Here is a 25,831-nt window from a genome sequence, read left to right as displayed (position 1 = left end):
CTGAAAGCAATTAAAATACCTTCAGATCCTGCTACAATTAAAGCTGTGTGATGTTGGAAAAGACATGTAACCTCTCTGAGCCTCAGCTTTCTCATCTGTGACATGAACCCTAATTAGGATATGATAATGACATATAATTATGAACATTCTTTACTACCTAAACTGGAAGTGGAAATGCCGAATGGTATTGCTACAGACTTTATAAAGAGCACATTCATGAATTAACACCCATTAAAAGATTTTTAGGGCTTTGTATTAAAAGCTCTCTAGTCCTTGAATATCATGTTATGTTTCCTAAACCCAGCACTGTTGGTTTTGCTTTTATTGTTTCAACCAGAAGGAGGTGTTGGATACTAAAACTCTTACCTTCTCTGCTGTCATTCCAAGTTGATTCTGATGACGGAGAATGTAATAAACAGCCAAGCTAATACTTCATGACAGAAAAAATAATCCCAAAACTCCAAAGCTCATAACTATGAGTAGACAAGGAGTCCTAAGATATTTATCTGAAACATCTGTACCAAAGATTCTACAAATCTGTAAAAATATTCTCAGGAGTATCAAACTCTGTTAATTTTTTATTACTTCCTACTCCTTATTAACCCCAAATAGTCACGTAACATCTAGTATGCATGTTATGTTGATATTTCTGCTTCTGATGTTTCTGATTAAAAAAAAAAAACAGAAAAATCAAAACCTGAGAAATGCAGATGCTATGAAAAAGGTAGTTTTTCCAGCCAAAAAGTATTAGTCGGAATCACATTGAATGTTGAGTAAGGATGACTTGGATCCTAATTTTTTCTGATGTGGTTGAATTTTGATTCTGAAATTGGCATGCTCTCAATATGTTGAGTCAGAAGTATACATAAGACATAAATGTAACTTTTGGGGTTCAATTATTTTTGTCTCTGTTCTTAAGAATTGGCATTGGCACTATGTTATTAATGAATAAAAATTCCAGATTTTATCTGAGACAAGAGAGTAGAGGAGAGAGCATTATGATAGCATGACTAGGCTTATGAATTTCCTGTATCTGTTCCAAACAGGATGGGGCCTGTTTCTTTATTGCATAACAACCAAAAGGGGCTGCGTTAGTAACAGTGCATGCTGTCCTTACTCACAGAACTACTTTGATCTTTCTGTATATCGGATCTTTTGTGGCCATTGGTTGCTGTTTGTGTTTAATAACAAAAGGTAAGGTAAAACTAGGCCTGCTACTATTTCTAGTCACAGATTGTCTTTATTTAAATTTCAAACTTGATAACCTTTATTGGGTTGTTTTAAGCCTCTAAAAATAAAAGTTCTCTTCTGGTATGAATCTATAATACATTGATGAATTCCTGTAACAGCTAGGTAGTTCATATTTAGCCAATATTAACTGAGCACCTAAGGTACCAGGTATAGGGACACTTGAGGATCAGAGGAGCAAATATTTAAATAAATAATAGCAACAGTGTTGCATAGGCAAGAACAAAAGGACTGAAGGGAGTAAGCTTAGTGTGCTCCAGAAACAGATAGAAGACCACTGTGGTTTGAGCACAGTGAGAGGTGTTTGGAGGGGATGATGGAAGCCTCATCTCATAGGGCTGAAGTAAGGAGTTTGAATGTTGTTCTAAGGCTGTTGAGGAGCTTTTGGAAGACTTTTAAAGCTGGACTGTGTCATGATCTGATGTAAATATTGAAAAAGATCACCCTAGATGCTTTCTGGGAATTGTAGAATACGAAAGTGTTGGTCTCCAATTGAATGTGGGAGATGAAGAGTATAGGGAGTATAAAATGGCCCCCAATTTTTTGGCCTGTATCAGTAAGTGGTTACCATTAAATAAGATGATTATTATAGAGGGAGAAAACAAGCTAAAAGATGGAGGAGGGGGATGACAGATTCATATTTGACGAGTATCCATTGGAGCATCAAATAGGAGGGACTTCAGGCAATTAGACATGTGTTTCTAAAGGTCAGAAGTAAGGTATTGGTTAGAATATGCCTAGTGCATAGGTAACAATTAAAGCCATGGACAAGGATGAGATCTCACAGGAGGTCTGTGTAAAGTCAGAAGGGGAGAAAGCTGAGGAGAAGGGGAGAAAGCTGAGGTTCTCACATTGGGGAATATCAATACATGTGTGATGAGCAGAGGTGTAGGAGTCAGAAAAGGATGAGAGAGCGAGGCCATCATTGAGCGAGTGGATCAACAGATGTGGGTTCTTAATCCTTAGGGTAGCTATGATGGCTTAAGCTATAGTGCTTGGACTAACCCAGTGAGATAGGGCAAAGTAAGATGAGCAGAATCTGGCAGACGCTGTCAAATACTACATAGACAACTATCTGGTGCAGTAGAGCAAGGAAGTTAGTTCTGGTAATGAGACAGTCGTTAATGACTTTTATGTAAACATCTCCTTGTAGAGTTTGTGTTAAGGAGTAACTGAGAGGTGCAGATATCCACTGAGTCCTGAAAAATATTTCTAAGAGTTTCCTGTTGAAGTGAAGAATAAAAAAATATATAGTTTGAGAGAAAGTCAGGATGAGGAGAGTGTTTGCGAGTGGGGAAGTAGGCTGAGCAGAAGGAAGCAGTAGGGAGAGAAGAGGATCCAGGAGAATGGGGAGACAAGTGATGATACCTCCTAAAGGGAGTGGCAGAGGAGGGAATTTGAAGTCTGTGCGGAAGATTTAACATTGGAAAAGAAGGGGGATACATTTTCCTTTGTCTCATGTCTCCAGGGGATATGATTACGTGAAGATGTGGGCATTTGAAAGTAGATTAAATGGAAACGGAAGGAATTCAAATCTATTTGACAGCTTCAGAATATTAGAGAATCCTAATGTGTTCTTTTTCATGTGATTCTGTAATGGTTACTTTATCATATGAATAAAAATTCAATTATGGAATCTTATAATAGATAAAGAAAAATCAACAACAATTCTATGAAATAACATGGACCAAAGAGCACATATTTAAGAAAAATATGAACTTGTCCTTTCAGCAATTCAGTAGCTTGATTGAGAGATTTTGATTCATGTTTATTTTAAGTTTCCAAGTCATGGTTATGTTTCCTTAATAAGCTGGAGACTAACCTCATCCTGAGAAATAGAACTTAGTTTGTAGGGGATTATTCAACACTATATTTAACTTCATCCAAAGATGCTTTGACTAATGTGGATGGCACCTGTTGAGTAATTTCTAGGTGGGTGGTACCAGGATTCAAAATATATGCTGCATGCCACAACTTTGGTGAGATTACATGAGGAAATAAATTAGTAAACTATAAATACCAAGAATGTCCAGAATGCCCAGCAGATTAAAAATAGCAGAAAAAATGTCCAACATTTATTTGAAATGTGGAGGCACAAGTGCAAGGTTCTTAGACAAAAATGTAAGACATGTAGGGGAAAAGTTGTTTTGAAAACAATTTTTTTTAAATTTTAAAATAGAACATTATGGTGCTCAGCCAGTTAGCTCAGTTGGTTAGAGCATGATTAAGAATCTTCACAAATGCGTAGAGGGATTAGGAAATTTGATTATGTGAAATAGTTGCAAACCAAGAATTAGATTATATGGCATAGCTAAGGATCTGGCAAATGTGGTTCACAGTTTGTCTTTCCTCTTTGCTGGCTCTCTCCCTTTGCCTCACTCTAGTAGCTCAATTGTCTTTCAGTCACAACTTTCAACCTTATTTTCTATCATGTCATGTTGTTTAAAATTTGCTGATATGAAGATTTTCGGAATGCTTGTGCCTCTTACTCTTTTTAATTCCTAGAAGGTGAAAATTGAAAATTAAGTTTCAGTCTTCCCTTAATTCTCTGATTCCATGCCCCACAGGGTTGTGGCTTCCAGAATAATTACCATTGTGGATTTCGTGAGCATCTTTATTCCATTTCTATAGTTTACAGTTATCTGGATGGTGAAACTATTCATGATGGTAAAAGTATCCTGTGCTTTTATCAGTACTCTGTCCTTTAAAGTTTTAATTCTTTCAGCCACTGCTTGTAATTGCTGCTCTTTTAAAGGATCTATTTAGATAAGATAAGAAGATGAGGTTCCTAACCAAATAGGGAAGAGATAAATATTGGAATGCTCTTAAAGGTTTAATAAAATCTTATAAATGGCTTACTGCAGGATTCTAGCACAATGAGTCAGAGGAATGGAATATTGCTAAGTTAGTCCATTCACATGATCCCCTGCCATTTTGAAACTGTTCTTCTTCTGGAATGTCTAGAAAAAGATAGCTTAATGAAGACAAATGCTTTACTACAAATATAGCTCTGATATCTAAAGAAATACCCAATGAAAACCTCTACTTTGTAGTGCTTTAATGATTTCATTATTTTCAAACTTTGGAAGAATAAGCATAAACTACTAGTATTAGGAAATTTATATTAAATTATTAGAATATCCTGATGATTTTTAAAACTGAGTCTGTCTCTAGAAGTTTCTCTGTATACTAGTAATTTAAAGTTCAAATGAAGTAATTGGCATATCATGGAGGCATTGAGGGAAAGTGTGTCATGTTGAAAGGACAATGGTCACTGGAATTCTAATTCTGACTGTGTGCCCCAGGAAGAAGCATTCGGTAAATGCTCAGAGTCTCCATTCATTTCTGCAATGAGAAAATTAGACTGATGAACTCTAAAGCCCACTGGAACTCTGACTTGCTGGATTGATTGAACAAAATACCAAAGACAGTGGTTTCTGTTTCATATTTTATCTTAGAGATATATTTGGATTTTCAATCTTTATAGCTTTTTAAAACTACATTCATAGTAAGGTCAGAAAGATATTTCCTAAAATATATTAAGTTTAATTTATAAAGAAAAATAGCACCAAGATGGAAATTATATCTTTTGGAGTTATGGGAGTTTTCTGGTGTACCATTTGGAAATTTTTAAAAAACTTATGATGATTAAATAATTTTATAAAAAATTACTTTTATAAGGAGATAGAAAGAAAATGAAATAGGAGGAATCTTGTTCACTTGATCTCAGTATAATCATTTGAAAAGTTCATCTTGGATGAGATAAGTTATTTAAAAATCAGTAGATGTGCCCAAGCTGTTTGCTTTATGACATTATACTTAAATATGAATTCAGTTAAACTGACTTGTGTGGATAGACACAGACGAAAATTCATGACATGCATGGTTACACTTTGAAAAACCATTGCCCACTTGATTTCTATTAGCCATTTATCAAACATAAGAAAAAGTATTGTGAAATCATATCATGGAAACATCGAAGTTCAGAGATGGACCTCAGAATTCAGCAATATCAGCATCACTTATTGATTCACCTGTTGGTTCAATGTCAACTATATATATCCGATGCCGTGCTGGGTGCTTTGCTTGCGTTTTTCATTTAGTCGTTACAGCGAACCTACAAAGGAACTGGGTCTCGTTGAAGCTGCCTGTATCCCTATTTAATATGTGGAAGAATTGTGTTTGGTCTCATGTCTACTTGAGTCTAGGCCAAATTGCTTTTAAACTTATTAACAAATATGTTTAACAAAATAAGCCCTGGAATACAAGTCTTTGGATTTTCATCTCCTCTTCTTCCTTGTCTTCTCTTCCTTCTCCTACTCTGCCTTCTCCTCCCTCCCTTCTTCTCCTCCTCCTCCCCCTCATCCTCTTCCTCCTTCTTCTTTTTTAATGTTTTGGTCACTTTTCCTCCCCTACTCCCAGCCTTGCACTATAAGTAAGCATTTTTCTTTAATACTACACTTATTTCTTCCATCTATGGCAAGAATACAAACTTTGGGTAGGTTGGGAGAGGGCCTGAGCATGTCAGATAAATAATGATTTATTGATTTTGTGGTGAAATTATACATTTGGCAAATAATTCTTATATGTAACTTTAGCCCTAAATATAAATAAGTATTATCTAAGTTTAGAACAGTTTTAAACTTCATAATAAAAGAGTAAGATCCCTTGTTTTGTTTTGTTCTCCGGAAAAAACTGAAAAGCAGGAATTTATTACAAACCCACAGAGTATATCTTCAGGTCAACGAATACTGATGCAATTTTTTGTAATTTTATATTTATAACACTTTATATTAGCAATTATGGCTTATAATGAAGATTAAATATTATCTATAATTGGCAACAAATATTAAATTATGTTCATTATTCTCTAATTACAAAGTCAGTTAAAATAGAATAGTAAAATTTTGAAAAAGAAATTATCTGATAAAATAGTCATGAATTTTCCATATCTATATTTATACCTATAGATATACATCTATCTTTTCAAACATATACCACAAACACAGGATTCTGCCATAGCATGTATGTGTTTATGTAAATCATTCCTAGTATGGATAGATATATATATGTGCTGTTTTCATTCCTGGATAGATATATATATGTGCTTTTTTCACTCCCATTTCACAGATAAGGAAGCTGAGGCTTTGGGAGAGTAAAAATTTTCTCAATTTCTTACAATGTGTAAATTGCAATAGTTGGATGCAAACCCAGTTTTCTTTCACTGCAAAACTTTTAATTATTATACTATAGTATTTAATTAATAAACTGGTTCCTTGTATCTAACCACAGATCAACTAAACAAAAAAACAAATGGAAATACAAAGAAAAATTACTCTCTCTTACCCCTCTCCCAATCCCACAACAAAAACTAACTTGAGATGGGAAAGGAAAACATGTGGCTTAGCAGTGCAGTGACAGGAGCACCTAATTAACTGCACCTTTCATGTCCCCTGCCTCCAGACTTAACAAATAGAAACTCAGAGGGCAGCGCTGGAATTCTGCATGCTCACGGATCCCAGCTCACCCTTAGGCCTGCTAAAGTGTTGATATCTATTGCTTTACTGAGTAGTTAGTTGTATTAGTTTCCTGTGGCTGCTGTAACAAATTATCACAAAATTCGTGACTTAAAAAAACAGAAATTTAATCTCTCACAGTTCTGGAGGCCAGAACTGAAATCAGTACGTGGGATCAAAATCAAGGTGTCAGCAGTCCTGCGCTCCCTCCAGAGGCTGGAGGAGAAATCCATTCCTTGCTTCTAGTGAGTGCCAGCATTCCTTGGCTTGTGGCTACATCAGTCATTCTATGTGTTAATCTACCAGGATATAAAAATGTATTGGATATTTGCGAAATAATTTGAAAGCATTTAAGCCTTGTGAACTTAGAATATGTATGGAACAAGTGGATTTTGCATAGTATTTCTGTTTTCACCTGCACACTACGCAATTTCATCCTTATAGTCAACCAAATACTTATTGAACACCTGTTTTGTGGCAGGCCCTGTCCTAGTCACCTGTCAATCATGTAGAGAGCTTGAGTTAGAGGCTGGAAATGGCTCAGTCAGAATATCTAAATTACAGTCGTAGGAAACAGTGTGGCATTTATTAATTTATGAATTGTGTAAACTTATACAAAGTATGCTGTCTCCCTAAGCCTCTATTCAATAGGAAAAATAATATCAATGTTACCAGAGTTTACGGTGAAAATGAAAAGGGTTTTGCATTTGGAATAAATAACATACCTGCTTAAAACTCTATGTGAACTCCCTTCCTGTGCTAGGTTGTTGAGTGGTGGAGGAGAAAATTGAGCAGTAGCTTTCAAACCATTTCCCTGCTTCCATTTTTGATATGCAGTATAGGATTTTTACTACAGCTTGTTCAACTACTGTGTTATGAAGTTAATGTTACAAATGACATTTTTAAATAAATACACTAAAATTGAATTTTTAAAAATCAGAGTGCATTGCAGATAGTATGAGTAGAAATTGATTTGTGAAACTTTTATTACTATCTATCAGTAAATCTATGTAACTACTGTGTGGTCATATAAAATATATTTCTTCAGTGCAACACTGACCGTTTCTTTCTTTTGCTTAAAACACAGCATTATCTCTCTGTGCTTTAAGATCAATCCCAGACCCTTAGCAGGGCTTGGAGGATGTTCCTCATCTAGCCCCTGTTTATCTCTATGGCCTTGTCTCCTGCCACTGGATTCTCCAGATCTCAGGATTCTTGTTCCTGAAGTCCCTTCTGCCTGATCTCTCCTCCTATATAGGTTCTTGAAACCTATTGAAGGCTACCAACCTTTGGGGTGGCCTATTTTCACATTCATAAAGAAGTTGTGGAGAAAGATTTAAGTGAGGTTCAACACTCAATATTCCCGGCTATTCTAAATTCCTTGCAAGTCCCTTAACCTAAGATGTTTCTCAACCATGAACAGTTCACATATTGCTCCTTCCTTGGGTTCACCTCACACCACATCCTGTTATTGGGTTAACCCTTCCTGACCTTTCAGGGACTAACTCAGGCTTCCTCTTAAAGAGAAAAATATGGGGATTAGTGACATGGGCTCTGGTTTTGACGTATTCTCTCTTTGTAACCCTGAGCATGTCAATTTAATTCTCTGATCAACACTTTATCATTGTAAAATGGTACAGTAATGGCAACTTCAGAGGAAGATATCTTTGTAACTATGTTAAATAAGTTTAGTTGCTAATAATTTTTTCCTTTCCTAGTCCCTTGACTTCTGATCAAAATAGACTCTTCTACATCCTTCTCTAGGAGTCTGTGTTTCTCTGATCATAACCTTCATCACATTGCATTGGAATTATCTCTCTCTCTCCTATGAAACTATATATTTTTTAAGGGCCAGACATGTCTCAATGAACAAATAATTATTAAGTGAATGAATGAAGACAAATATCTTAAAAATTTTAACCAATGCAACAACACTACTGCATTTTACTTTAATTCTCCAGACAAATTTATATTAAAATGATTTATATTAAAATCTTTAGCTAAAATCCATATAATTATTTGAATTCTCTGGTGGGATGGGAGTTCTCTCAAACTGAGCCATCCTAACTATTTTGTTTTTGTTGAAATCACATTTATTTAAGTAATTTATATAATGATACTAGCAGTAAACGTTTATCATGAAAAATAGGTAGTATAATTAATTTAAAATAGCACAAGTCACAAAAGAATCCACCATCCAGAGACAATGAAAGTTAAGTTTGGTTTATATTCTTCTAGACATTCTCTATGTATGCTTCACTGCAGCAGTACCTGCCCAGTTCAGACATGCCCTAACCAGGATGCATGCATCTGTAGAGAGAACTCCATCTTTGAAGTATTGCCTGCTACGTGGTTTACAGTTATTTAACTTTTTATATTGCAGGGGTTTTAGAATCCAAGGGGCAATAGAGCCTTTTCAATTCCAGGCCAAATTTAGCTCTGTAAACTTAATTGCAGAAAGTAAAGACTGGCGTGATCTATTCCCAAGCATCCTTGTGAGCACTTTTGATCTTGGTTGCTCTTGTAGGCATCCCGCTCCTCCCCCTGACACTGGTCTAACCTTATCACAATTGGACTTAGCTGTTGAGTCCAAATGATGCTTCTCCTGTGAAGCTTCTCCCAGATCTGTAGTGGAAATTGATAAGTCATTCTCCTCACTGTCGTACAGTGTTATTTCTAATTCTCGTTTGGAATTTATCATATTATGCCTTGTGTTATGGTGATTTATGAATGTTTCTTGTCTCTTCAGCTGTTTTACAAGCTCACAAAGGCAAAGACCTTGTAATTCATTTTTATATTCCTTCATCATCTAGCTGAGCTCGTTGCCCATAATAAACAGTCAATGGTTGCTGAATGAATTTATCACTCATTGGAAGTGTTGGTGCCATGGTTTAAATTTAATCACAAACTATAAGGTTGATATTAATCATACTCAGATATTTAGTCCTTAAATTTAATTTCCATTAAATATCCATAAGTAAAAGTGAAAGAAACCTGTGAATAGACAAGGTATAATTTTGTTAATATTGTGGAAGATGCCTCCAGTTACATTTCCCAAGACAAGTTATACTAGTAAAAACACTAAAAGGCTGGGTGTTGTAAAACATGCCACTTAAAGTGTATGAGTTCAATAAAGAGCTGGGCTAATTAAAAACACTACATTTCTTTTGGAATAGTTTATTCAACAGTGAAATGAATAAATACAAGTATTTCTAATATAGCCTCTAACTATGTTTAATATGTTGAGAACACATATTGACCCTCAGGTTTAAAAAACTTTGAAGGCACAAATACTCTGATGCCTGTCTTGAGTTTTCATAAATGAAGATAATGAAAGCTCTTCTTTTCCTCATTTAAAACCCAATTTGTGATTTAGCAATTAGCCATGCTCATATTCAGCAAGTTCATCAGGGTCAAGATAAATGTGCAATTATGAAATTAGACAATCAAAGAAATTTCTGTTTTGAAAAATGGCTCCGATTTTTCATAGGAATAGTGGAAAATATTGGAAATAAGTCAATGCTGTTTAGAAAATATGAGGATAGTGGCTATATCTTGAAATTTATATCTGTAGCACTTAGCATGATTCCAGGTGTAAAGTAAGTTTAATAAATGTTTGATGAATGAATAAATGAATGGTTTGATTTTACAGAGCATAAACAAAATTAAAGGGTAGTGCTCTAAGAAACTAATATTAATTATATAAATAGAAACTATTCAGGTTTAAAAATATGAACCAACTTCTATTGAATTTGTTTAGTGTCTTCAATAAAGAAAACACACACAGTGGTTTTCATATTTACTCTAGCAAAAATTTTCATATTTACTCTAGCAAAACTGTGTTTTTGTTTATGCCACTGTGATAACATTGTTTTTGTAGAACCCAAAAACCTCAAGGCTCCATGAGCCCATACATTTTGAAACTTCTGAAAATATTGACTGGGTCTAGAACTTGGAAACTTTTTGTTTTATTTTCATTAGATAGTCAATATTTTTACAGTTATCTAGCCATGCTTAAATTTAACAGGAAAAAGAGAGGCAAGATAGGTGTTCCATGCCAATAAAATGTAAGCCACAAAAAGAAAGACCCAAGGAATTGTGCATGACATTATAACAGATGAGTAAAAGTCCTAGGAGTGATTGTCCGTGAGCTACAGATGTGACTGTTCCCTGAGCCAAATGAGAAATGTGGTGCCCACAGAACTGAGAGTGAATTTCCTTATATTACTCCTATAAAGGAGATATATATTTTAATACCTCTGTAATAAAATGTAAAACATGTGAATTATACAGTATCATGGTCCAAATTAAGAAAAGACAATGCACTGCTGTCTTCTGAACAGTGCATCCACATGGGGGTGAGTTGAAATTATATGCAGTAACTTTCTTTGAAGAGTGTTAAGTTGAAGCTTTGGTTTCTGAGCTTTGCTGCAAATTGGAATCACCTGGGGATTTTTAATTTTATTTGTTTATTTTTTTCCCCCAAATCCCCAGTAGATAGTTGTATGTCATAGTTGCACATCCTTCTAGTTGCTGTATGTGGGACGCGGCCTCAGCATGGCGGGAGAAGTGGTGTGTTGGTGCGCGCCCGGGATCCGAACCTGGGCCGCCAGTAGCGGAGCGCACGCACTTAACCGCTAAGCCACGGGGCGGCCCCCACCTGGGGATTTTTAAAAAGTTCTGATAAATGGCTGCTATCCGCAGACAGTCTCATCTAACTGATGGTGATGTAAATTGGGCATATATAGATTTAAAGTTCCTTAGGTGATCCTAATGTGTAGCAAAGTTTATGAATCATTGGATTAAAAGCTTGGGAAGCAGGTTTAATGCAAAATGGATAATTCTCAGAAAAGTTTTTATAATGCCAAAAGCAAAAGAGGCTGTGATGCCATTTTATGCCATTTCCACCCTCTTTTAATGTGAAAGACTATTTAGTATCATGGCCACTTTTTTGTTTCTTGAGTTTATTGAGCTGTTACTGTGTGTAGAGCATTGTACTAAGTGCTTACATGTTGCAATTTCACTGAGTCCTCTAAGTAATGACATAGATTATCTGGTTCTCATCTCATTGTTTAAATTTAAAGGATCAGATAAGATGATCTCTATGGGCTCAACAGTCATGAAATTATTTTAAATTATTTATTTCTATCAATCCTAAAATATAATGGGAACAAGTTCCCCAAAACATAATTTCAATATTTATATCTACGTGTTTACTGAGCCGCTCAGAATTTGACTGTTTGACATTTCTATTTCTCACTAGTTTGCCTATTATCAGCAGGTTTTAGTTTTCTACTGTCATCACTATGTTCTCTCTCCTAGAATAAAAACAGTTTTTTCCTTGACCTCACAACAGCAAAAGACCAGAAACTGAATTTTGGGGCAAATGCTAATAGAGCTTATTCCTGATTCTCTGTGTTATTTTATTAACTCATCCATCTAGTCAACAAAAATGCATTAAGGATCTTCTTTGTGCCAGGCATAATATGAAGTGCTGGGGATAGAGGGGTGAATGTGCGAGGTGAGGTGCCTGTTCCCCACAGTCGAGGAAAGAGTGATGAGCATCAGAGAGGAGAAGCTGAGATGACCATAGAAGTGAAGTTGGCTTGGCAGGTAGATACTTAGTAGATATACGGAATTTGATTATTAATAGTATTTTAAATTATCACTTGATTTTTTTCTGTTTTTTCATTTGAATGCTTTAGGCACAAAAACATTATCCTTGCCCTAGTTCATTCATTCCCTCAGCATTTGTTTATAGATTGCCTAAGGTACTCTTCCAGACACTGGGGAGAGCAATGGGCTAAGTGGAAAAGAATTCTCATGGAGCTTCCATTCTGCTGGTCAAATACGTGTGTGTGTGTGTGTGTGTGTGTGTGTATTTTTATATATACTTGTGCATGTATATATATATTTCTTTTCTTTTTTTTTTTTTTCCTGCTGAGGAAAATTCGCCCTGAGCTAACCTCCATGCCAGTCTTCCTCTATTTTTTAGTATGTGGGCCACCAGCACAGTATGTTACTGACAGAGTGGTGTAGGTCCATGCCCAGGAATTGAACCCGGGCTGCCAAAGCGGAGCACACTGAACTTAACCACTAGGCCACCGGGGCTGGCCCTATATATATTTCTTTATATATATACATTCTTTCTACATATATATATAGAGAGAGAGAGAGTGAGAGAGAGAGAGTACCTTTAATGTATTGATTAATTTAATCCTAAAAATCTAATAGTCAATTCTTAGTTCTCATTCTACTTACCAGCAACTTCTGCTAGAGCTCCTCTCTCCCTTGGCATTAATATGCTTTCTTCAGGTGGTTTTCTGTACCCCACACTCTCCTGATTTTCCTCACACTTCACTGGTTGCTTTTGCTCAGTCTGCTCTGTTGGTTCTTCCTCTTCTTTCCAGTGGTGGTCTCCTCGGCCTTGATGTTTGTTCCTCTTCTCTTTTATATCCACACACCCTTGGCGATTTAATCTAGCCTCATGGCTTTAATTACCATCTGTATGAGGATGACCCTCAAATTTAGATCTCTGCTCCCGGCCTCTCAGTTGAACCCCAGAATGTGTGTCCAAATGCCTATTCATCCATTTGGATATCAAACAGACTAGAAAACATGTCCAAAAATTTTTTTAACTCCTTGTATCTATCCGTGGTTTTTTCCATCTTAATGAATGGAGATTTCATCCATTTAGTTACTGAGACCAGAAAACTTGGAGTCATCCTTGACTCATCTCTTTCTCTTATATGCCATATCTTCCTATTGGATTTCTTCAAAAATATATGCAGAATCTGACCATTTCTCATCACCTTCACTGCCACCACCATGTCTGAAACACCATCATCTTTCACTTTAATTACTTGCAACAGCCACCTAATAGGTTTCTATCTTTGTATGCCTAGAGTCTATTCTCAACAAAACAAGGGACCACTCATTATATTTTTATTTTTAATTGCAGTAAAACATACATAAAAGAGTGTAAAGTACTCTAATAGAAATTGAGGTAAAACAAACATAGAAATTGTATAAAGTACTCCAATTTTAAGTATATAGCTGATTGACTTTTTAATATGTATACACCTATGTAATCACCACCCAGATCAAAAGAAAGGGCACTTGCAACATACCTGTTCCCCTTGTGCCCCTTTCCAGACTATGTCCTTCCAAAGTTCGTCACTATTCTAAGTTCTGTTTTCATTGTTTAGTTTTGGTGATCTTGAATTTCAAATAAATTGGGCACCACATCGTATATACTCTTCTGTTGGCTTCTTTTGCTCATCTTTATGGAAGACTTTCTCAGGAGATCAGTTGCTTAATCCTCAAAGAGGAGGGTGGACTGAGATTAGGAGCTAAAATTTGGAAACAAACTGATGTCCAACCCCAACCCACAGAATTCTGATTCTTATTGTCCGGGGTCAGGCACAGGGAAGTAGTATATTTTAAGAGATCCCAAAGAGAATCTAACATGTAGTTTCTGTATCGAAAGATCTTTTTTTATTTTCCTATACTTGTTCCTTCCATGAGCACAAGGACCAATTGGCCACTACTCCTTGTTTCCTCCATTCTTCCTCAAGAATGCACTGAGAAGCCATCAGACACCAAACACTGTGCTAGGTTGCTGAAACTGCGCGAGTCAATGAAACACAGTTCCTATCTACCAGGGGCTTAAAGTCTCAATAAACCCATATCTTCATAAAATCAAAAGTATACCTGAATAAATAAATAAATATAACTATGACAACTCAACAAACATCTTTAAATGCCCATAAGCCAAATAGAGGGAGCGAGGAGAGAGAGATCAAGAAAAGATTGACTTTATCAAATAACCTGGTAATTTTGAAATAGTTGTTTAAATTTGGTCAAATAACTTATTGCTTATAGAGGATTGACTCAAATTTCAACGAGTTGCTTTCCTTTTCAAAATGATTTTGTGTCTACACAAATTAAAGGGGACTGAAGAGAAGAGGTAAATTCTTTTTCAGATATTAGATATAGGAACACAATTTGTAAACATATCCTAAGGATTAAGTGTGTGATTTTATATATTTATATGTATAAAATAGTATTTTGAACATTTTTTTTTTGATGTTACTTGACTGATTTAGTTAAATCCTTGCAGAGAACTTGCTTCTTAGGATAATTTTCCACTTTCTCCTTAGCCATTGAATATAGTTACCCCTCCAAAAGGAGGCACTGTAGACATGGCAGTGCTCTGGTCCTCTTTAGGGAAGTGTTTTCCAAATTGTGGATTGCTATATCCATTAATGGATCCTGAAATCCATCTAGTGGGTTTTAACCAATATTTAAATAGATTAAACAGAAGACAATATAATGTAGTAGAAAGCATTACAGTGACTTCAATTTAGTAAGTGTAAGTATTGTTCCACAAAACTTTTTTTTCCATTATATTTATGCAAGTGTACATTGGGTTGTGCTATTCAATGTATTTCTTGCTATGGCTATGAGTCACAGTCAAAATTTTGGAAAATAGTGTATTAAGGTACATGAAATTATTCTAATTAAAATTTGGCCCAAATTATTAGGTGTTAAACTACAATTTGAATGTTTATAGTTTATTTGGTATATGATTTAAATAATATTGAGAAAAAATAAAACTGACTTTAACCAATTGAATCAATTTAATGGCAAAAATCACTTTTATCTGTTTGTAATCACCAAAAGAGTTTTGAGGTTTTAGTTCAAAGAACAACTGTGGTTTAATATGGCAAAAAAAAAAAAAAAAAAGAAACTAAAACAGTATTTATAAGGCTATTTAACTGGGAAATATTGAAGGGCAATCTATTTTTTTAAAAAAACAGAAATTGTGAGACACTAATCTCTAGAACTTATTGAAATAAAAATAATGATTATTCAAAATATATTTTTAAATAGTTAAAAAATCTTCTCAAATTATTTTAAAGTATGCCTCTGATGAGGAAGCTAATCATAGTTAACATTTCTCAAAGCCATTTTCTTATATTATAACTTTTTCGTTGTGTAAAAAGTGTAATGTAGTACCAACAACCATGATTTAATTTATAGATGGAATTTGGAATTAAGTGGGGAAAGGATATTATTTTCTTAAGTTATGTATTATGCTTTTACACTGTTGGAAAATTAATTTTGGCCAGTAAACAAATATTGTTAAATAGATAGATAAATTTTAATAAACTGGCCTTTAATAGTCATATTGGAACTTTTGTATTCAAGTCCTTATTCTGCTGCTGTTTCTTAACTATGGTAGTGTAATGGGAAACTGAAGTAACTATCTCAAATTGTTGGTACTCATAGTGAATTACTGTAAGGAAATATTACTTTGGATGCTCCTGATAAATAGATATAAAAGGAATGTAGAGTGTATTTTCAATATTTTTTTTCTTTCACTAATAGGGCCCTTTTAATTTCCCTTTCTAGTTTATGGTGCATGTTGAGAGAGAGAATTGTTTGTCTCTAATACCCAATCTAGACATCAGTTTATTTTTTATGCTGTTTAAATGGTAGCCAAAAAAGCTGTCTTCCAAACTTAATTACAGACTGTATTTATTGACTTTTTCTTGGTCTTCCAATGAACTAATCTGTTCATGTATAATAAAAGTAACTGAAAGCAATAATAGCCTATTAACATTTTGAAGTAAATTAAATATGTTTCGGCCAGAAATCTTACTTTCTGTAAAAGGCATATAATTGCTATAAAAGTAATAACATCAGGACTATGATAGCAAACATTTTAAAATATTCAATTCAATTCTCTGTCTTAATATTAGGCAACAATAATTGACATTTTCCTTTTAATTATTTTTAACAGACCTGAAAAAAATAATTTAAATGGAACTGTGTCCATTTGGATGGACACAGTAGAGTATCCAATTTGCCCCATTTCTTCTCTTTGCTCCTCCTTTCCTTCCTTATACAATTTATTTTCTAGTAGCAAAGTGAAACATGAAGAAGAGAAAGAATTTGAAGTACATTTCGGCACCATAGCTTTATTGGACATTCAGATGTTGATGAGCAGAACAAGAAGATTCATTTGGTTTTGTATGCAGCATCTTCAATTCTATTATTTTTTCAGTAGAATAGTTCCAGTAAAAGTGACTTTCAAATGCATAAATATAAAAATCATTCTTTTTCTCAAAGCAAATGTGTATACCTTGGCTGCCATCATTTTTAAGCAAAGAACATCTCATTGGGTATTATTACTTAAATTTAATTTTGCACAAAATTGCATTTAAAAAGAAATGTAAATAGTTGTCCATGTTGTAAGGACAGATTCCGGAATCTAATTTTTCTTTTTATTTTCTTTAAGAGACATTTGGCCTTACTATGACGCTAACCTAGAGATGACATTGGCCAAACTTGGTGTGTCCTCGTGCACAGCTTTTGATGAGAATTTAGTAAGACAGAAGACAATACCTTGCCAATATAGACTTTAAATCTTTTATTTACTTTAGAATTTCAAGGTTTCTGGAATCCCAAAAAACCCAGGGCGATGATTGACAAAGAGCTGAAACTTTCTAGTTTCCGACACTCTTCAAAAAATGTGTTAGCTGTTTAACTTTGCTATGTAATGCCATGACCAATATTGAGATCAACCTGTGAATTAACATAAATCAGCCATTTGGATTTTTGCTTCTCACCCTAAATGGTTACAAGCTGGTTATAATATTGAAACTATTTAAAAGCCATGGCATATTCTTTTAAATTACAAAGGCAATACCTATATTAAATCAGAGGATTACTGAACTGTAGAAATACAAATACAATTTTTAAAATAAAGACTGGCTATGGCTTAGGATGAAAATATGCTTCATTTCTTTCATGTTGTATCAACTCTTTCTCCTCTCGTATCGACTCTTATTTATCTTTTGGCATACTTACCAAATGTTACGGTCGAATCTTAATTCCCCACATCCTAACATTCTAAGACTCACACAAGCAACAGTCTCCTCCTGTATGGATACTTTCCTTGAGACTTATTTGTGAAGTACAAAATCCAGTTTTATGTTAAGTAGGTGGGTTGCTAATCTGTAAGAATGCCGTTCTTGATCAGGCCTTTATGAATTGTTTGTAAGAACCAGACTGGACAATGCAAGCTTTATATTCATTTTGCAATTAGTCAACATAATTCTAGTTAAACTCTGGTAAAGAGCTCTAGTATGAAATGAATGTAAAGTATTCATTCTTTCTTTATCTTTCTCTCTGGTTTCATTCTAGCTCATTTATTTATTTAAAAATAACGCTCTAAATTGCTTTTTCACTGCTTTTCATGTTGCAGATTGAAAATGTTGATGTCTGCCTTAGTTTTCTAGCAGCCAGAGGAGTAAATGTTCAAGGTTTATCTGCTGAAGGTAAGAGAAAGCATGATTGTCACAAATGGCATCCATGGTTGTAAAAGATTTTTCATAACAGAAAAAATGTGAAGTGGGAGTACTTGGCTCCTTAATACAATAAAGGGGATCAGTAAAGTTTCCAAAGTAATAGAAACATAAGTGCAGTGGTTATTAATGTAAGCTTTACTTATTTAGATATGTGCCATATTTTGCCAGAACTGTTCTTGACATGACCGAGTGTATGGGAGGGGCAGGTTAACAAAGCATCTTTATTTTAGTAGCAGTGTAGAGTATTTTTAGTGTTAAGTAGGTGGCTGGATAGATGGATAGTAGATAGACATAAATTAAGGTAAAAATAGTATAATTAATGCTCAAATATTATTTTATAACTAACATTTCTATGATATGATCAAATTGGTAGTCAGTCTAAATATTTGGTAAGATTAAATAAGTTATCATGAGTTGTTAAATAATTAGCGCTAACAATATTAGTAACTTTATATGTAAAGGTCTTAAAATAATTAAAAGTTTAAAAGGTCATCACTAAAATTGAAATACAGAAAAGTGGAAAAAGACTGAACTAGTTCTGTCAATTTTTTCTGAATGTCTTTTTCTTCCGCATATATTCTTAGAAAACCTTTCCAAAGTTTCCAAGTACTATTAACAAAAACCACTTGCTAAATTTATGGAACAGGAGGCACTTGGAGACCTGCATCAACTACAATTATTTTAAATTGGAAAATTAATTATGTTTATGAAAATTCTGCTAGATGCTGTTAAACATTTTGACGATTGAGGTTGGTTAATGTTTCTACCACAATCAGTTTGCTCCGAAAAGCCTTTTTCCTTGTAGATACTAGAAATATTAGACAATTCTAAGTTTTTAAAGTTTTGCTGTCATTGGAAAAAGAGGAATTGTGCGGCTTCTGAAATATAATGGACATTTAGTAGAATTATTTATTTTTCCCAATTATTCTTCCGTATTTAAATTTTCTTTTATCTTAAATTTCTTTTATTCTTTACATGCTATGATGTGTAACATTAAATTAAACACTTAATGGCCAAAAAGCTTAGGTTCAAACCTAGCTGGTTGTTGTGTTGCTTAGAATAAAATTTGTTGAAATTCTCCAGGATAATATTTTACGTTCTATGTGGTTAAAAGCAGGCTAGAAATGCTACTATTTGTTCATTTTGTCTCTTCCTTCTCAGATGACATCCTTTGTTAACATAAACCTATTTATTTTTATTTATCTTCTAAAAATATGTGAGTGCTCAAAATTGATTTTCTAAATTAATTAAACATGCATAGTTATAAAACAAGAAATTAAAAAAAAAACTCTTTAAATAAGACCATTCACATTTAAAGGAGAAAATTAGTTCTTTCTCGCTGTAGCTTCATATCGATCAAGCCAACTCTTCTATATTATGGCAACTGTGAGGAAGGTTTGGGGGAAATAAAGAACATCTCAGAGCCTCATTTTATATGAATAATTCCACCATATAGTTTGTGTGACATTATAAACCATCTGAGGACAAGAAATCTAAATAGTATTAATGTTCCTAAACTCCAAAAAGGAGACATAAAACCTTGACCTCACAAGAGGATGTATTTTACTGCCTGTAGCAAGTTTTGTTTAAAATATGATTACAGGTTGTGTAGCTTTATTTCAAGCTTTACTACCATCTCTTTTTTTAATTTTTAAATTATAACTACAGGAGAAAAAGGCAGGCTCATGTTGTAGCCTACTTTGTGCATTTAATTTTTTATTCAATATTAGAAAAACTTACACAGGAGCCCCAGGGGTTAAAAGTTGGCTTTCTACTTACATTTATTCAGTTATGTTATCTGAAGTCATGAGTAAGCTGAACTTTATTATTTATTAATATATAACAAATTAAAAATAAAAGAATTGAAGCATTAAAAATGGATACCTATGATGTCTGCTTTTTGGAGGGTAGATATACATATATATAATTTTTAATAAATTGGTTGGTGAGTGATTTAGAAGGAATGCTGAGTTGCTATTATGAGGTACACCCACAGCATCAGTATTTATAATGCAGGACAACCAACATTTAAGTGGCTTGCTTTCTCCAGTTCATAGCCACCACTGTGTTGGTAACAGCTGTGTGTATTTGTGAGGGAAGCAGAGTGCTATGTCAAATGATTAGCACCAGACAGAGAGCCCATCCATTTCTAAGAAGCTAGCTCTAGAAAAGTTGTAATTCAGAGTCAGCAAAGAGCATCACTTAAGTAAGCTTTGCTCTCTCTACCCTCCATCCTTTCACTCTCTCCCTGAATTTTGGAAATGTTAGCGTGTTTCAGCAAATCAGATTTGTTTGAATCTGTGACTGAGAAAATCAAGTTGTGTTTCTATCTTCATAGATTTAGACTAAGAGAATTGCATCTAGAATTTCATTAAAAAATCATTTTATATGATACTGTTTTTGTATTTCCCATTTGATACAGAAATAAGAAATGGAAACTTAAAAGCCATTCTAGGGCTGTTTTTCAGTTTGTCTCGCTACAAGCAGCAACAACACCGTCAACAGCAGTACTACCAGTCCTTGGTGGAACTTCAGCAGCGGGTGACCCACGCCTCCCCTCAGGCGGAAGCTAGTCAGGCCAAAACCCAACAAGATATGCAGTCCAGGTAAGGAAGGCAAGGAAGCAGGGGAGGTATTTAAAGTTAATTTGTTTAGGTACCACTTGTTTTTAACAAGTTATTGTTTGTGAGTTTGAAAAACATATTTACGTAGTTGTATAAATGTGATGGGATGATTTGACTAAAGTGTTAGAAGCTAAAACCACTTTTCTTTTGGCTGGATGAACAACATTTATCATTTTTTGAAGTGAAGGTGAAATATTTGCGTTTGGTTTCTAAAAATGTTTGTGGTTTTGACCAGTGTGTGTGAAATGTCTTTCTTGTAAGTCCTGTAGCATGGTTACTTCCTTCTGCAAATTACTTTATCGTTTAGACTGTGTCCTAGTCTCCAGTTGTGTAGTTATCTTTTGTTGATGCTTTTCATTGATTAAATTATTAAATCTGTCAAAAATTTCAAGTCTGTTGAATATAGGAGTTTGAGTGTTTGGGAACATACGTTTTTTGATATGAGACCGTGTGTGCATGTATTTATATACACACTTGTGTACGTTTGTCTGACTTGAGTTTATGGCGCATGTAGACACAGCCTGGGGTGAGGTGCTGACAAATCATGGCACCTTCCTTCCCTTTTCCATTACTGCTTTTTTCCAATTTGAAATTTTTCCGTCCGGGTTCAACCAGAGAAGCAGAACCAGTAAGAGATACATATTAAGAGAATTATTGTGAAGAATTGGTTTACATGATCATGGGGACCATTTAGGAAGGTCTGAAATCCTAAGGGCAGCCCAGCAGGAAGGACAGGCTGAAACTCGCTCAGCAGGAGCAGAAGCTGGAATTTCCTTCTCTCAAGGAAGCCTCAGTCCAGCTTTTAAAACCTTTCCAGTGCTGAATTAGGCCCCCCCAGATTATCTAGGATAATCTCCCTTACTTAAAGTCAGCTGCTGGTGGACTTGAACCCCATCCACAAAGTACTTTCACAGCAACACCTAGATTAGTGTTTGATTGAATAAGTGGGACTGCATAAGCCTAGCCAAATTGACACATCAAAAATGATGACAGAATGAAATTAAGTTAACAAGCTTCGTGCAAACTGCTCATTTGATCCTGATCAATGACCGGGGTATCAGGTAGTCAGCTCTATTGCAGAAATAGCTATGGTTGTTTTTCTTAACGAGAGAGAATGTCCAATATGAAAATACTCTTCATCATTTTTAAAAGTATAAACACATATCAAACATATGTAAATATTTAACTTTTTCCATCTTAGAAGCCAAAACTGAAACATAATAATAATCATTTTATCTTGAGTTTGTTTTTGGTAATTAGTTTTGACTCAAAAAGTTAAAATAAAATTCCAAAATACATTCACAAACCACCCTCCACATATTGTCAAATATTCAATGGTTCAGAAATCCCCTACTCTTTCATCTGTCAACAAGCCCTCACTTCATATTAAGCTATTTCTTTCTCTATATAACCATGTAAACTCTATCCCCTTTGGCAGATCTTATTCATTAGTTAATTATTAAATCAATAAAGAAAAATCATAGTTTTAGCAAAAAATATGGAGTAGACTGCAAAGTCCATGGAGTGATGAGATATTTCTCATTACTCAGTAACACAGACATGCTTCAGTTCTTTAAACTCATCTTAGCTTTTTGTGATGTCAAGTGAAATTGAGCAGGAATCAAAGTGAAAAAAAATTCAACAGTGTAAGTTCTTTGGATTTCCTTAAGAATAGGGAGAAAAAAGGAAATTTTTAAAATTATTTTTATTATTATTTTTGGGGGGGATGGTTGGTAGAAAGAGATCTAGATTTTGTAAACTGCCAGAAATAATATGTCCTAGAGGTTGGTTTAAGTCATTTGAGTGGATAAGAAGCAAGAATAGTAGCTGAAAAAATATAGGAAGTAAAGTAGTATTGTACAAAGCATGTTGACTCTGGAAGTGATAAGGAATATCATTTGTCATTGTTTTACCTACTCTATTTCTGTATCTGCGATGTGGAATTTCTTGCCCAGAACTTCTTAGAGGTTATAACTCTTTCAGGGAGATTTTTTTTTTCTATTCTTGCTGAGTATGCATGGCTGTTATGAAACTGTATTATATTTTAAAATATACAGCCATATATAATAGGCATTGCAATTTTATATCATTTGGGGGAGAACTGTCTTATTTTTCTCATTGAAAGGGTTTGAAAAGTATTCCCTCCACCCAATGTCCTTTAGGACTGAGATAGATTCTTCATTTTTCTTCTGATAAATTGGAGTTAATTACTTTTTGGATGGATAATTAATTTAATGTTGAGTACTTACTGTACTAAATGCAGTACTTAGGACCCTGATATAGAGGAGCTCAAAGTCCTAATTTTAATAAAATTTATTTTTTGTTTTGGAGAATATTATATTTCAAACATTATTATTTATTTTCCTTTGTATAGATTTGGTATAGTGAAATAGTCTATGAATTAGAATTTATGTGGATTTACATACAACAATCAATTTATGTAAGTATTTTTCAAAAGCCCATAATGATAATATACAAAGGAAAAGGATATATTGTCTATATGGTAGAACCAAGATAATTAATGCAGATAAAAAATTCCAGTGACAGATTTTTCTTCTTTGCTTGAGATGTGAGTCATAAATCATGATTTACAAAGCCTTTCTATTTATTCCAAAGCTCTTTCCAAGTAAATAGCTTAAATGACTGGTTGCTATATTATTCTGGATATTTAGCCAGAAAATATTCCTATATTTTTCTCTGTAGACTAATAAAAAATTTTAGGGCACATTGTTTCAGTTCAATGAGAGTTTTTGTTTTGTTTTTTTGTTTGTTTATTTAAAATAAATAACTGTATATATTTCCACAAATTTGTTTTATACATTAAGATTTTCTAACTTGGTTTTGCTATTTTGAAAATAACTCCAAATGTTTTCAATAAATTTGAACATCTTTCATTTAGACAGACATTTTGATCTAAAGGTTCAAAGTAATACATACAAGAGACAAAATGAAGTGTGGACCAAGAGATGCAGAGTGTGGGTAACAAACTCTCTTCTTCTGGTCTCACAGCTCCCTCTCCACTCTTATGTGTATATGTTTGTTGGTGTGTGGGTGTGTGTTCATATATGCGAGCATGCGGGCATGTGTGAGTGCAAGTGTGTGTGTGTCCTGTACAAATGGCAATTAAAGCTCTAGTTATTAAGAGCTTACCTCTAGAATCAGACTGGATCCCAATTCCACCAATTTGTGTGACCTTGGGCAATTTACCTAATCTCTCTGTGCTTCAGTGTTCTCATTTGTTGAAAGGGAATAAAAAACGGCACTCATCTCGTGAGGCTGTTTCGGGAGTTCACTGGGTCAGTACATCTAAAACACTTTGAACCTACCTGGCACATGTCACTTCCCTGCTCAAGGCCCTGCAATGGGCTCAAATAGCCCAGGCTCCTCCCACCTTACGAAATGTGCTCCAGCTGATTCCTTTGCCTGGAATGTTCTTCCTCTGATAGCCACTTGGCTGAATCTCTCACCTCCTGAAGTCAACTGCTCAAGTGTTGCCTTCTCACTGATGGCTGCCTTGACTACCCTTGAACACTGCAGGCTGCCCACCTCCACTCCTCATTGTATTTTGCTGTACTTTTCTTTTTTTCCATAGCTCTAATCACCCTCTAACCTACAGTTTGCTTACTTATTATATTCACTGTTTATTATTGCCACTTCCTCCCCTCTAGAATGTAAGCACTGTGAGGACAGCAGTTTTTATATTTTAGTCACTGTTGTGTTCCAAGGGATACAGAGCTATGTTTAATAGCTATGTGTAAGAGTAGGTTCTCGGTAATTATTTCTCAAATAAGTTAATGTAAGTATTAATGAATCTGTATATAGCAACTTCCAATTTGAAGTAGGAATACTTTATAAGATTTACAGTTACAGTTGTAAGTCATTTTAAATTAAAATTGTACATATTTATAAAATTAGTATAATAAAGATAATATGTTCTTGGTTTTTGGGTGGTCATGATATTGAATTACGGTTAATTTTAAAATGATAACATAGTGGAACCATCAGAGATTACCCAGCTGCATGGAACTGTTTGCCTCTATCCTAATTGATCCCCTCTTATAGCCTTCTTTGGTCTTTTATGTATTTATTGTAGATATTATGTTCCCTTTGCTTGCTGGCTGTCATTCATTAATTCACTGCTGTCAGTGTTACTACCTCTATGCAGTGCTTATGCTCTATACTGCTTTACTAACATGTGATTTCAGTCCTATGGGGGTAAGAAAGCAGATTACCATGATCATTAACATTTTGGTATCATAAAAAGTAAATATGTGTGAAGTGCTTGGGCTATGGAAGGTCACTAATAGCTTAAAGCAATTTATGTTTATAACTCCTTTCTTCTCTGTCTTGTTTTGCTTAGACAAGCCAAATAAGATAACTGATCTAATATTCAGAATCAATGCATCTGATTTGCAGATAATAGAGCATAGTCTGCCTTTAAAAATTTTTTTAAATTACAGACTGGTAAAAAATATTAAGGCCACAACTAATCTGACACAAAAATATTGTCTCTAAGATGTCCAGGTCATTAATCCATTTTGTTAACAAGTAATAGTAACATAAATATTGCCCTTATTTTGTCAATATAATTTACTGTTACAAGGGAAAAATATGACTGAAAGCCACGTGCTTCTGAATTAATCCCAAAATGGCCTTGTTTATGTGGTTTTAGTTGATGACATGTGAGGGCAATCTTGTTGCTTGATTACTCATCTCCTTTATCATGTGACTTGAATTATCTACTTGTCATTATCTGTGTTAAAATAAAGCTGAGGTGCCAGCCCGGTGGCGCAGTGGTTAAGTTCACACGCTCTGCTTTGGGGGCCTGGGTTCACGGGTTCCAATCCCGGGCATGGACCTACGCACCGCTCATCAAGCCATGCTGTGGCGGCATCCCATATGCAAAATAGAGGAAGATGGGCATAGACGTTAGCTCAGGGCTAATCTTCCTCAGCAAAAAGAGGAAAATTGGCAATGGATGTCAGCTCAGGGCCGATCTTCCTCACCAAAAAAAAAAAAAAACCTATAAAAAATAAAAATAAAATAAAGCTGGGACTCAGGTTCT

The 25,831-nt window shown here is 34.5% G+C and overlaps 1 protein-coding gene across 3 annotated transcripts in view; it reads left to right on the top strand.

Annotated features, from left to right (window-relative positions):
* Positions 1-25,831, top strand: part of NAV3 (neuron navigator 3) — a 566,501-nt gene that overhangs the window by 323,738 nt on the left and 216,932 nt on the right. For all 3 annotated transcript variants that reach the window (XM_087449152.1, XM_087449151.1, XM_087449150.1), the window contains exons 4-5: positions 18,040-18,112; positions 20,565-20,748. In XM_087449152.1, the coding sequence (XP_087305278.1) occupies positions 18,040-18,112; positions 20,565-20,748 (257 nt within the window). The remainder of the gene's footprint in view (positions 1-18,039; positions 18,113-20,564; positions 20,749-25,831) is intronic.

This window comes from Ceratotherium simum, chromosome 25 (assembly GCF_057802395.1).
Source record: "Ceratotherium simum simum isolate JZ-2026a chromosome 25, ASM5780239v1, whole genome shotgun sequence".
Taxonomy (NCBI): Eukaryota; Metazoa; Chordata; class Mammalia; order Perissodactyla; family Rhinocerotidae; genus Ceratotherium; species Ceratotherium simum.
This window is presented reverse-complemented; position numbering and strand designations above follow the sequence as displayed.